Source organism: Sphaerodactylus townsendi, linkage group LG07 (assembly GCF_021028975.2).
Source record: "Sphaerodactylus townsendi isolate TG3544 linkage group LG07, MPM_Stown_v2.3, whole genome shotgun sequence".
NCBI lineage: Eukaryota > Metazoa > Chordata > Lepidosauria > Squamata > Sphaerodactylidae > Sphaerodactylus > Sphaerodactylus townsendi.
In genome coordinates, this window is record NC_059431.1 from 58,217,920 (window position 1) to 58,232,158 (window position 14,239).

The 14,239-nt window shown below is 40.5% G+C and overlaps 1 protein-coding gene across 5 annotated transcripts in view; it reads left to right on the plus strand.

Moving 5' to 3' along the window:
- The window catches only part of TNFAIP8 (TNF alpha induced protein 8), a 34,620-nt gene that overhangs the window by 13,260 nt on the left and 7,121 nt on the right, over positions 1-14,239 (plus strand). For 2 of the 5 annotated variants that reach the window (XM_048504281.1, XM_048504282.1), the window contains exon 2: positions 7,558-7,656. The exons of 2 other annotated variants lie outside the window; for them this stretch is intronic. In XM_048504281.1, the coding sequence (XP_048360238.1) occupies positions 7,626-7,656 (31 nt within the window). In that variant the 5' untranslated portion in view covers positions 7,558-7,625. Of the gene's footprint in view, positions 1-7,538; positions 7,657-14,239 lie in introns of those variants that run through there. One more of the 5 variants, XM_048504280.1, reaches the window with a different exon arrangement.

Sequence of the window (14,239 nt, forward strand, 5' to 3'; positions counted from 1 at the left end):
ATAAAAGGTGCAAGGGACGAGCACACGGCAGAGTTGCCAGGATCACGGGATCCCGCGCTACCTGCTACTGGCTCTCTCCACCAGATGATATCTCCGCGTCTCGTCTCTTCCTTGCGGCGTCGTGGGCACGACTTCACATTGAGAGCAAACATTTTACTTAAGTTACTCAAAAGCTAACAAGTACAGTAAGACACACAATAGGTACTTCTTGACACAAAATGTGGATTAAGTGTGAAATACCGTTTTTTCCCTGAATGACTCCATCATTCAGAATGAAAGGGGAAAATGTAAACTCTTTATTTTCGAATGTAGGAACCTTTGCCTTAAAGTGTAACTGATTACTTTATAAACTAAAGTTATATCAAAGGATTGCTACTTCTTCCCCACTCTAAATATACATTGCCTCCTTGTTTTGAAGCCTATTTGTCCATGCCTAGATTATTTACTTCTAGTGCTGATAGTGTTTTTCTACCACCAAGGATCAGCTGACATAATACTGGATAATAGTTTTACAGAGTGCTAAATTGGGAAATGCAAACAATGTAGAGCTTACTTCAATCTGTGTGTCTGTGACTGGGGGATGAGCATCATCCACTGATATCAATAGAAACTGATATAATGCTGTATCAGTTATCCAAACAGCCATGGAAAACACTCTTGAAATGATAAAGCTGTTCAAAGAATTGCACTGGAATTTAGGATGGGTGATCATGCAATTTACAAGGTGTCTTAGATAAATTAAATATGTGGAACTTAATTAAAACATTCAAATACTTACAAAGTATCACATACTATTCACAGAGGATAAGCACTGCTCCTATGAGCAGTAATACTGCCTTCTTCTGTCAATAAATGTGTGGATCGTGCTCAGCACTAGGGTTGCCAGATCCAGATTAGGAAACTCCTGGGAATTTGGGGATGGAGCCTGGGGAGGGCAGGGACCATAGTGGGATGCAGTGCCATAGAGTTCACCCTCCAAAGCATCCATTTTCTCCAAAGGAAGTGATTTTTGAAGCCTGGAGGTGAGCTGTAATTTCAGGGGATCCCCAGACCCCACCTAGGCTGGCATCCTATTTGGAACAGATCTGCACAAAACTTGATGCATTTAGGGCATGTCTGCTGGATCTCTTTTATAGTGGGCCTGGTTTGTATCTGAGGCTAAACTCTGTTGTCATCCTATGACAGTGGTGGCGAACCTTTGGCACTCCAGATGTTATGGACTACAATTCCCATCAGCCCCTTCTAGCATGGCCAATTGGCAATGGTGGTAGGGGCTGATGGGAATTGTAGTCCATAACATCTGGAGTGCCAAAGGTTCGCCATCATGGCCCTATGATGTAACTGGAACAAGATATCCCTACCTTCTTCCTCCCTCTTTCTTATACTTACTACATTGGGGAAGAGGCCTCATGATGGCCTTTCATTATGGCCACCAGCATCTAGAGATGTCATCAGCTACAACAACTGGGGTATTAACAGAGGCATAATGTCCAAATTAAGGTGTCATAGTCCCCCTGTACACTACATTAGTCAGACTGCACCTGGGTACTGGGTCAAGTTCCAGAACCCCATTTCAAAAGGATGTCAACAGAATTGAGTGGGTGCAGAGGAGAATGATGAGGGTGATCAGGAGCCTGGAGACCAAATACTATGAGGAAGGGCTGAGGAACTTGGGAATATTCATTCTGGAAAAGAGGAGGCTAAGGGGGGGACATGATTGTCCTAAAATACAAACTGTAAGGCAGCTTTAGCTATGTGAACTTGTGAAACCAAATGTCTAGAGAAAAGACAAAATGACACCTTCATTTCTGTTTTGACCAAATATATTCTATTTGCTGTTTAGTCTTCTGTTATCTTTGTTTGCACTGTGAATACATTTTGCTGCATGTGCTGGAATAATCTGGTTTGTTTCAGAGAAAAGTGGAGTCCTGAGGACAAATATAATGCCTGCAAAATAGCTGTGCTTGTATGCTGCTGAGAGCTTTTAAATCTGATAGCCTGAGTGATGTGCCAAATCAGGCATTTGGGATTGGGTCCTATTAGTTCTGAGGCACCATTAATTATATAACTATCATTTTAAACATTTACCAAATACTGGAAGGAAAATGGAAATGGTAAGAGTTTAACCTAATAGGACCTAGATGTTCTAACTTAGTGTTTTTCAGCCTGTAGGTTGGGACCCCAAAATGGGTTGCAAAGCCTTTGAAAGTGGGTAACAGGCCAGCTTTTTCTAATGGTCACCCTGCCCTTTCAGTTGCTCTATTTTCTCTTCCTCCTTGCCAGTTTCTCACATTTTTGCCTCTTCTTATCTTTGCAACAATAATAAGGGGCAGAGGTAGAGTGAGGGAAAACTGTGCCTGGGGCACGCGCGCACCCTGCACCCCTGCCATGGTGCTGTCCACCATGCCCCCTCCGCTGCTCCACCCGGGGCATCGCACCTACCCCACCTGGCCCCGTTGGTGCTATGCCACTGATGAGGGGGGGAAGCCATCCAGCAACTAGGAAATGTATGGTAGGAGCTGGAAGAAGGGGGGAAAAGGTGGGAGAGAAGGTGGGAGCTGTTCAGTGGAATATGGAAAAACCAGAGGGGTAGAAAAAGAGGCATGTGCATGCATGGGCTGTCTTGGTGCTGCCCCTTCAGCAACCCGCTGCAGTGCCTAACTACCCTCTATCTGCTGATGGACATGTCCTGTACCAAACCTCTTGCTGCCAACCTTCTTTGCTGTCATCTGCTGTCTTCATTCATCTCTTTAACCTAATGCCCCCTGAGGATGCCTCCTCAAACTCTGGTTCTGGCCTACCTGGTAAAGGAGGAGAACATGACAGAGGGAAGCCCCCAATCTGAGGGACTTGAACCCAAGGAGAGCCTTGTGAACTATCCATTTAGATGAAGACAAAACTTTGCTATAACCCCTCCTTCACACATGTGACATGCTTAATGGTTGGACTTGGTTGCTGTTATGGAGACCTCTTAATTTATTGTCGAAGGCTTTCATGTCTGGAATGACTAGGATGTTGTGGGTTTTCTGGGTTGTATGGCCATGTTCCAGTAGTATTTTCGCCTGATGTTTTGCCTGCATCTGTGGCAGCCACAGATGCAGGCAAAACATCAGGAGAAAATACTACTGGAACACTGCCATACAACCCAGAAAACCCACAACATCCTACCTCTTAATTTTACTATTCAGACAATCAGTAAATATTTCTGCTTATCACAATACAGCCACTCAAATCTGTACTTCAACCACTATGAAGGTAGGTAAAGCTACTCAGATTTGAACAGATTTGAGCAAATAGCTGCTGGGTAGTATCTGCCCCCAGATACATGGTAAAGTGGTGAAAGGTCTGTCTTCTATGTTTAGGTGTGAATTAGGGGTACTTTCACAGCTTTTATCTTACTGACATTTTATCTCACTGACATTTCTACTTTGTAGAGAAAAGATGTTATGCTGTCATGTGTTATAAATGCAACCAGTGGTGCTATCACATTAAGCAAAACATAGGAGTCATGGATTTAGGAGTTTTATTGGCTGTAACCAAATATTTTGCTCATGTAATCAAATTCAAAGGATCTCAAGTTCAATAATTGGTTGGCTATTTAAATTAACTATTTTTATCTTATTTTTATTGTATCTAGTATGACATTGCTCAACACCTGCAGGCTGAATGTGCAGTATCATTAAAGTAAGCAAAACATGACATTTGACTGCAGGATAGGTATATATTCTCCTGTACGTAGGATAATATCTCTGTAGGAAAATCATTATGTGACTTCTAGAAGACCCAATTTCAGTGCATAATTTGATGCAGTCCATGTGCAAGGCTGCGTACTTCAGATTGCCGGTTGTTTGAGATTCATATTCGGGGCAGCAATGCCCTTTCTGCATTGTTTGTTGGTTTCTCAAAAACATCTTCTTGGCCACTGTAGAAAATTGAATGCTAGACCAGATGGTGCCAAAGTTACAGTTTGCCTATGGCATTAAAACAAACAAACTTTGGGCCAGCCCTGTATGGGTCACCATAATTAGTAAAATTGGCCTTGTGGACCACCATACTGAGGGGCTTGAAAACCACTGAGTTCTTTTTTCTTTTCCTTTTTGCCATCAAATTACTGCTGACCTGCGGCAGCCCGGTAGGGTTTTCAAGGCAAGAGATGTTCACAGGTGGTTTGCCATTGTCTCCCTTTGTGTCAGGATCCTGATATTCTCTGGTGGTCTTCCTTCTAAATACTGATCAGGGCTGACCCTATTTAGCTTCCATGATCTGATGAGACTGGATAGTCTGGACTATCCAGGTTTAAATAACACCTCGTTATTCATGTGTAGCATAATTCACTTTTTGTATGTTTATAGAAGTGGTGATATGTTTTCAAATTAATAATAGCTTTTCAATTGTTATGAACTGATGTGATTGTGTTGACTAAAATGTTTTACTTTATATGCTGAAGAACTGAGACAACAACTTAGCAACATGAGTATATTGATGCTTCCTGCCTTTGGGGTGGGGAATTTTTACAGTTCCACGTTACAAACTTAGTAAGGAACTTTTAATAATAAACCTTCCAGGGAGGAAAGCTGGTTATACAATCTGGTTGGCTGTCAGATCTCTTCCTTCCTCCCTATCCCTTTTTGAAGAATGGCTCCATCTCCCTCAAAACATACTTCAGATTTTAATCATGGCTATCTGTTTGTTTAGCAGCAGTTTTTACAGTGATAAGGGCTAATCAGGATTCTCATAATCCCCATAATCTGAAACCACAGTTGAAGTTGGCTTTTGATCCTGTGCTAATCAGGAACCTCATATTATGCCAGTGGCCAATGGGCTTTCAAAATGTAGAAGCTTTGAAGGGGATGTTGAAATGTCACTAGCATTCTGAAGTGAAGACAAGTCAGAACACAACTGTAAATCAACCTTCTGCAGCAATAGATTGCAGCAATGTGATGAAACTACTTTAAAAGCCACCTTTGTTTTTCACAAAGATAGATCAGCAATGGACATGGACTGAAAAATGGCTTCTATGAATTGGGAGTCTTAAAAGCTCCTTTCTCTTTGAACAACCAGATCAAGTAAAAAAGCCTGAAATGGAATATGTTCCTGCAGACATCATTCAGCTTCCGGCATTAACAGAATTGACTGGTGGAGAGAGTAAATCTAAAAAGGTTCCTCAACGCAAGCAGAAACTGTTAGAAAAGGAAAAGAATTATAGAGAGAATTGGGTGTGTTACTCATATAACAGTGAAGGGTTAACACAATATTATTGTTGAATCCTGTGTTCCTCACAAAAAAAGGTCATTGCAAAATAAGAAACAGTGATTAGGCACTGGGGTAGGCTGATTCCATGCATAATTTGCCAGTTTTTTAAATGCAGTAGCAGTCTATTGTGGTATATGCTGAGAAGTTGCAACACTATGACTACTCTTCTAGAATAGGGTGGCCAGCTTCTGCAATCTAATTTCATCTCCCACTGCTTTTTGCTGGAGAGTCAGGAGAAAAATCAGTGACAAGTGATCATGCCCTGATGCCCTTTGCTTTACTTCTAGGTGTATGGAAGCAAAATCTGTTATACTCATGGAGGAAAATTACAGTAAGACCTGGTTTCATAGTTAGAGATGTAGGCATTAAATGGAAGAGATGCACAAATAATAAATAATAAAGGGCTGCCAACTTGCAACTGTCTTATGGCAGCCTCTCATGGGGTTTTCCCAGCAATATTTTTTTTTAATATTTGGGATGGGGCTGGAAATAACTTTGATCAATATAATTCAAGTGCCATGGTCAGACCATGATACCCTGAAGGCCCATCTAGGCATCCCAAGCCCTTCTCATGTAGGCAGAAAGCTGATTTATGCTTGCCCTTGGAGACTCATTGATCCTATTGGATTCCAAAAATGCTCTGCAGGACACAATGCCTTCCAGTGACTGACTCAATGTGCTGATAGAGAACTGACATGACTAGCTCTCTGAAGCCATCAAAGTGATCATGCCCCGACGCCCTCTTTACTTCTGTTCCAAACTGGTTCTGCAGTATACCCCAGAGATGCAGAGGAAGAAATAGGAGCTAAGATGGCTAGAGCAAGTTTAGCTGAGAACTTATGATGAGGTGGTACAACTATCGTATAGGACACCTATGAAAGCCTATGAAATGGTAGTGAAGACCACGAAAAGAGAATACTTCACGGCAAACATTGCACACCCAGTGCAATTATTCAGGGTAATTTGGCAGCTAACTTACCCACAAGGTTTCAAAATGGTAGTAATTCACCTCTTAGCTATAAGGTTTTTGCGAGCTGAACACTGCAGTTGAACCCTGCACCTATAGTCAGGAGTTTGGGGGTGCTCCTTGATACCACTCTGACAATGGAGGCTCACATTACACAGGTAACTTGCCTGGCATTTCATAATCTATGCCAGGTGAGACAATTGGCACCTTACCTGTCCCAAACACACCTTGCCACAGTGTTCCATTGCAGTGGTCACCTCTGCACTATATTATTGCAACTGATTGTACACAGGGCTATCCTTGGGCCTTCTCCAGAGGCTCCAGCTGGTGCAGAACGCAGCAGCACAGGTCCTGACCAGGCCTCTGTGGCGGGCACCGGTTCAACTGGTGTTTCACCTGCTCCATTGGTTCCGGATCCTTGTTCAAGGTTCTGGTACTTACCTTTAAAGCCCTAAATGGTCAGGGGCCAACCTAACTACAGGAGCACCTCTCCCAATACATTCCCTGAAGAGCATTATGCTCTGCAAATGAAAATTTACTGATGATCCCTGGCCCAAAAGAGTTCTAGCTTGCCTCAATCAAGGCCAGAGCCTTGCAGGACCTGATGTGGTTCTGCAGGACCTATATGACAGCTCCAGGCATATTGTTGAGTTGGATACTCAGTTTTTCATCAATCTAGCCTACCCTCCTCCCAGATACTACTTTCCCGGTGCCATAAAGTTAGAAGATTTAATATTTTTAACATTTTAAAAAATGTTTTAAATGATCTTAATGTTTTTAAATGCATTTATCTTGCTTTTAAATAGCATAAGAATATTAAAACATAAGAATATTAAACAGAAAAAAACAAAGATACAAAGAATTTGTTAAAATATTCTGATTCCTCTATCCCTTCAGTTATTTTATATTCTTCTTCTTTGTTTGCAAAGCAGTCTGGTCTCACTGGCTACACAGCTAATTCCTGGCAACTGGAAAATACTATTTTAGGCTGAAAATATGTCATGTGAGATGAGATGGGTCCATGCTGCCTCCTAATGAGATATTAAAACTTGGTAACTTTTCCCTGCTGCATTCAACCTGAACTCCTTTTCATTTCAGTTTTCTGCTGTCAACAGGCTGTAATAAGTGAAACTCTCCAAGGGCTAAAATAAGGGAATAAAAGGCATATCTGTGAAATAAAATGGGTGCCTGTAAAGGTGTTTCTTCCCTGACGGTTGCTCAGATGCTGTTCAGAAAGGGGTGGAATCTTTTAGCACAGCTGAACTATGATTCGTTGACTTCACCAAACTTTTCCTCTTACAGTCCCAACCGTCCCCCCTCCTTTTTTTTTTTTTTAGAGAAGTTGACTTTGCTGCTTCTCAGACTTGCACGTCAGGGGTAATCTCCAGAGATTTAGTCTGATACCATGAGCTCCGAAGCAGAGGAATCTAAAGAAGGTATGACTGGAGGCATTTTTAAAGACTGCTTTTGTGAAAAAGTTAGCACAGCATTCAAAGCAGCTTCTGGCAGCAGCATGAGATGATGAATAGAACTTTATGTTCACTTTTGATGATTCTGAACTGTATGGGAGGGGAGAAAGCAGAGGCATCCAAAGACTGCAGTACAGATTTTTCTGAAAATTCTGCAGTGAAAGTCTTGACATTGAGGATATTTGCTTTCTGTTGTAACTAAATATCTTACAAAGTGTTAACAATGTGGAAGGCTTTCTTGTTCACGGGCAATGATGGCTTGAAAGGGGAAGACAAGCTTTAAAAAAAAATTAGATGCTCTGTTCTTTTGTAAAAGGAAGTTGTGTAATACAGAGAACTGAAAGATTGTTATTTTAGGAAAGAGCTTTTCGGATGTTAGCAACTCCCTCCCCCTTAGAGTGCATTCATGTTGCTCGATAATACTTGAGTGAGAGTTATGTCTAAAGAGTCAAGTATTTAATTTCCTCTGCTATGGTAAGAACATGCAGAAGCTGAAAATAGTCCAAAAATTGCAATTATTTTTAGCATAAATTGACACAGGGATATTGTCTGGTGGGACTGAAACTTTGATCGCAAAGGACATTTGAACCAAAGCTATGGAGAAAGGAATAGGAGAAGGAAGTATAGCATATGTGTAATTTTTTCAATGGCTGGAATGTCTAGACTTTAAGAAACCAGATAAATAGAAAGTTAAGAGATAATAATGTAAACTAGACTAGCCCTATTAGCAGCTTAGTGGGAAGCCACACAATGCTTTAGAACATTGCCGAAAATGTTTCCATTCACCCACTAATAGTCTTTGCATCCCTACTATTTAAATGTTTCTTACTTTGATCAAATCTAATCCTCCTTTTTGAGTTGAAGGACCCTTCAAAACATGTTCTCATGAAGTAAAATTCCCTAAAATCCAGGTATAGCCTTTGCTGTGACTCAAGTGATGCTGAGAACCTCTGCCTGCTCCTCTTTCCTCTTTGGACAAATGTGTTCCAACTCCAACAAATGATTAGGCATTGCACTGAACCTTTCTCCTATGGCAACTCCTGAATGCAGCATTCCTCTGGGAGCATGCACATTCCGACCCCTTTGTATTGTAGATGAGTAAGCAGCATGCATGCCATGACATGATGGCTTGTGGGAAATGCCTTTTTAACATATTTGGCACATAAAATCAGTAGTTTAAGATAATATGTTCAAATTGTCTCTTCCAGTAGTAGTAGGGATGATCCAAATCAATATATTATTCTGAAGATCTTGGGATGCCCATGTATGCTATATATTGTCCAAGACCCAGTAATACAGACAGTTCCAACTGTTGATTTATGAATGGGGAAAGGATGAGTGGCTGGTTTTTTTTATTATTCAGCACTTGTGAAAATAATGTATATTGCATCTGGGCTTGTAGTTATGCTAGCATATTATCAAAATTGTGTATTCATTTACTTTCTGAACAGTTTTATTGCTTGTGAAGTGCTTGCTGCTTTCTATATTTTTAGATGAATATTACTTATATATTCTGTAATAACAGATGGCAAAATTCAATACTGTGGTGCTACTGAGAAGGAATTTCACTATGACCTTGAGACTGATTTGTAAACCACCATGTATTGTCTTCTAAATCAATATATTTGTCCTTTGTTATATTTTGCATCAATTTTAATTCTAATACACAATTATTTGTAGCACCAGGCAAATATACAGCAAAGCTGAATTCTAATCCTGGAACTCTAACATGTGAATAGAAATATCTTTAACATATAAGTTTGCAAGTTAATAACAAACTCTTATGTATGGGCTGACGTTTGGGGGCAGGTAAGGGTATGTGTAAGCAAACTGTTGTTCAGGTTATTGTTTATGTCAACTCAATGTATGGCAGCTGTGAAAAAGGCAAACTCTATGCTGGGGATAATTAGGAAAAGAGTTGATAATAAAACTGCAAGGATTGTCATGCCCTTATATAAAGCCGTGGTACGACTGCACTTAGAGTACTGTGTTCAGTTCTGGTCACCACATCTCAAAAAGGATATCGAAGCAATAGAAAAAGTACAGAGAAGGGCAACGAGGATGATCAAAGGATTGGAGCACCTTCCTTATGAGGAGAGGCTACAGGGTTTGGGACTCTTTAGTTTGGAGAAGAGACGTCTGAGGGGGGATATGATTGAAGTCTATAAAATTATGCATGGGGTAGAAAATGTTGACAGAGAGAAATTTTTCTCTCTTTCTCACAATACTAGAACCAGGGGGCATTCATTGAAAATGCTGGGGGGAAGAATTAGGACTAATAAAAGGAAACACTTCTTCACACAAAGTGTGATTGGTGTTTGGAATATGCTGCCACAGGAGGTGGTGATGGCCACTAACCTGGATAGCTTTAAAAGGGGCTTGGACAGATTTGTGGAGGAGAAGTTGATCTATGGCTACCAATCTTGATCCTCCTTGATCTCAGATTGCAAATGCCTTAGCAGACCAGGTGCTCAGGAGCAGCAGCAGCAGAAGGCCATTGCTTTCACATCCTGCACATGAGCTCCCAAAGGCACCTGGTGGGCCACTGCGAGTAGCAGAGTGCTGGACTAGATGGACTCTGGTCTGATCCAGCAGGCTAGTTCTTATGTTCTTAAAACAGCTTACATTGTTCCCCTCTCATCCATTTTATCCTCAAAACAACTCTGTCAGGTAGGTTAGGCTGGAAATATGTGACTGGCCCACGAACACCCAGTGAGGTTTCATGTAACATTTGAACCTGGGGATCTCTGATTCTAGGCCCACAGCAATAAATGCAGCATGCTGGTTAAGGTTGCTACTTTAGCCACATTTAGTCATGATTGAGTAGTAGATGGATGTCCAAGAAAATATAAGATTTCAATATTTATCAGGGATTGAATTTATCTACTTTGAAGCCTCAAAACTGAAATTTATCTACTTTGAAGCCTCAAAATGCGTGGGTTGCATTCAAGATAAAAGATAAAAAGTGGCAGCTTGTCTTTGCTTTTGAAGATTTTTTTTCCCCACAGCAAATTCACTAATTATAGCAGAGAAATTACATAGGGTTACTATAATTAAAAAATAGAAGCCGTTAAAAATCCAGAGATTGGGGTGCTGTCTGGTTTCCGGGCTATATGGCTGTGTTCTAGCAGCATTCTCTCCTGACTTTTTGCCTGCATCTGTGGCTGGCATCTTCAGAGGATCTGAGATCCTCTAAAGATCCTCTGAAGATGCCAGCCACAGATGCAGGTGAAACGTCAGGAGAGAATGCTGCTAGAACACATCCATACAGCCCGGAAACCAGACAGCACCCCAGTGATTCTGGCCGTGAAAGCCTTCGACAATCCAGAGATTCCTACCTATTTTATTTTGTTGGTGGCTGTCTCTGTGTACCTAACAAATGTAAATCTTTGTTGGGGAGGGGCTGTGACTCAGTGGTACAGTGTCTCTTTGGCATGCAGAAATTTTGAAGTTCACTCCAATTAGAATGATCGGGTAGTAGTTCGTGCGAAAGACTACTCCCTGAGACCTTGGACAGCCACTGGCTTGAGTAGGCAGCACTGAATTCAACAGACCATTGGCCTGATTCTGTATGAAGTAGGTTTATGTGTTCACTCTGAAAGAACATGAATATCTATCTGGACATACCTGTGGACTAATATTTATAAGGACTCTTGATCAGAATTTGCCTCAGTTACAGCACTAAACTTTTTGGCTGACTGACAGCAACAAAACTCCATTTTAATTAAGGACATACCATAAGATGTAGAGATCCAGAACTAGCCTGCTGTTGCTTCCTCATGGATTTTTTTCACCTTTGCTCCCAAACTGGAGCAGTGTTTGAAAAATCAAAACCCCACTACAGTAGTATAATGAGTACTATCAAAATGGCAGCTGATGGAGGAAAGTACACAGAATACGCTCTTGACAATTAAGATACCTCTGCACTCACAGTTACAATGAATGCAGAATGCAGAATTTTCAACAGAATATGATTCTATGCTGAACAGTCCTTTAGGACATGTATCTACAAGAGAACAAAATGAAACATACCTGCGTATGTGCTGTTTTGTTTAAACCGCTTTGTGATTGTGTTGGTGGTAATTCTATGTTCTCTGCTTCTTAATAAACCTCCTTCTTAATAAACCTAAGAGTTAGGATCAGGTGGCTTCAGCAGTTAATCATCTCTATCTCCACTTTAACAGTGGTGTAAATTAAGGACCCAGGTTAGGGGTCCTTAACATCAGTGGGACCCACTATTGGAATTTATGGGTCCCTAATAACATCAAGACCCACTACCCCCTCTTTCCTCCTCCTAGGACAATGGTGGCGAACCTTTGGCACTCCAGGGATTCACACCCTGCCAGCATGGCTTGGCCATGCTGGCAGGGGCTGATGGGAATTGTAGTCCATAACATCTGGAGTGCCAAAGGTTCGCCACCATGCTCCTAGGAGGATTAGGTTCAGGTGGGACGCCGTCTTGGGATAATAACTGCTGTTTTTACTGTAATTATGGTTATTTATGATGATTTTATGTGATTTTATGTTGTACACCGCCCAGAGCCCTCCGGGGATGGGGCGGTATATTAAATTAAATAAATAAATAAAATAAGAAATGAAACCAAACCAAGCATGTTACACTGTTAGTTTGAAATCTATTTAATACTATCATCAAGATCTTACTACTTTATTTTCTAAGGATGACTAACACACACTGCAAATGTAATGAAGCCTGAATCTGAAAGATAGTAGCAGAAGTCATACAAGTTGGGTAAACTGTATCTTACACCACAAGCAATGTGATTTCCATTATTTAAATTTTTGGACAAATAACATCTCAAAAGACTGGTGTGACTTCTCTGTCTTCTGGTTATATTGCATAATATCGGAGTTTCATACAACAATTGTCTTCGTAACTTGAATGTGAGCTGTGGTTTACAGAGATGGGCTGGCAGTAGGGACTGAACGATGCCTAAGTGTGATCTGTGATGTACAAATTATATGGTTACTAGTAAAAATTGAGCACTTTGCACAGAGATAATATGTTGCCATAATGGACTACTCTGACATCTCTGGGTAGGTTAGTTACTTTGACACTAGCTGATACTTTCTTTTAAGCAGGAATGAATATCTGCATTTGCTTGTTTGGACCCCCCCCCCCCCTCGTTTGAGTTGAGGATATTTATTTATTATATTTATATTTCATTGCTTCAAAAACTTGCTCAAGGATGCTTATGATTAAACTTACTAGCCATTAAAACAACATATGCATTGGCTATGAGCAGCATAACAATCATCCATAAAACTCAGCAGACTGTTAGAAAGCTGATAAATCTGGATAAAATGCCTAAGAGAAAGTACCATCGGTGCCTAGTGAGCTCACGTGGAGGTCATTCCAAAAGTGAGGTGCCACCACAGAAAATGCCTTGACCCTAATCACCATAGCCCTCAGCTATGGCACTGGGTGGTGCTGGAACAGGACTTGAAAAGCAAATCTTAAACTGGCATGGATAGTATGGAAGGAGACAGTTCTTCAGATACCCTTGCCCCAAGTTATTATGGGCCTTAAAGATAAGAACCAGCACATTGAATTGTGCTTTGTAAATAGATGGGTAGCCATTTGGAATCAGTTTATTTTGAATTGTAAATGTACTTATATACAATGGCTCATAAATATCCTGTCTGTTTTTACAGAAGAAGGTCACTGTTTCAAGAACCTACTTAGTCTGCACACTGTATAATGTATTTTAAACTACAGTGGCATTATGTGTGCCCTGGCTCTGAGAATCACTATATATTACCTCTCTTTTGTCTACATACAGTCTTTCAAAGTAAAATATTCCCATGATGACTTTAACCAGCCTCACTATAGAACATACCAGAGTTTCTGCTGGTACACTGAGAGATATGTGTGTATACGGTGGCAGCATGCATAATTGTGTTTTGTTGTCTGGTAAGCTTTATCTATTTGTTTGCAAACTTATGCTAGTACAAATACCTGTTATCTGCATCATGTAGATTTGGTGAATTGAGCAAATATAAAATTGGCTAAGGTTAACTTCAGAACGTTATACTACTATCAACTTCATCTGCACCTCTGCATTAAGTTTTTTTAGTATCCCAGTGAAATTGTTCAGAAGAAAGCTCACTTGGAACCATTTTTAACTAGGATTTTCCTAGAATCTTAGTTTAACGGTGGAATTTAAGACATAAATATTTACACATCAGATATTGTTCTAATTTTTTTCAATTTTGCTATGTATAGATCTCTTCAAAATGGCACAGGGTATGAAGGTGATATTCATAAACACTTTATGAAGCTTGCCATATGATTAATCTATGTTTTAATATGTTAGACTGTTGGTTCAAAAGAATGAGCCAGTGGTCTGACTTTATTTAAAAACAGAATAATCATACAGCAAGCTTCATGAACTATTCATAGATTAATCATAGGGCAAGCTTCATGAAGTGTTCATGAATACATGAAACTGCTATATATTGAGTCAGATGTTTGGCCTGTAAAGATCAGTACCGTCTACTCTGAATGCCAACACCTCTACAGGGGCTCTGG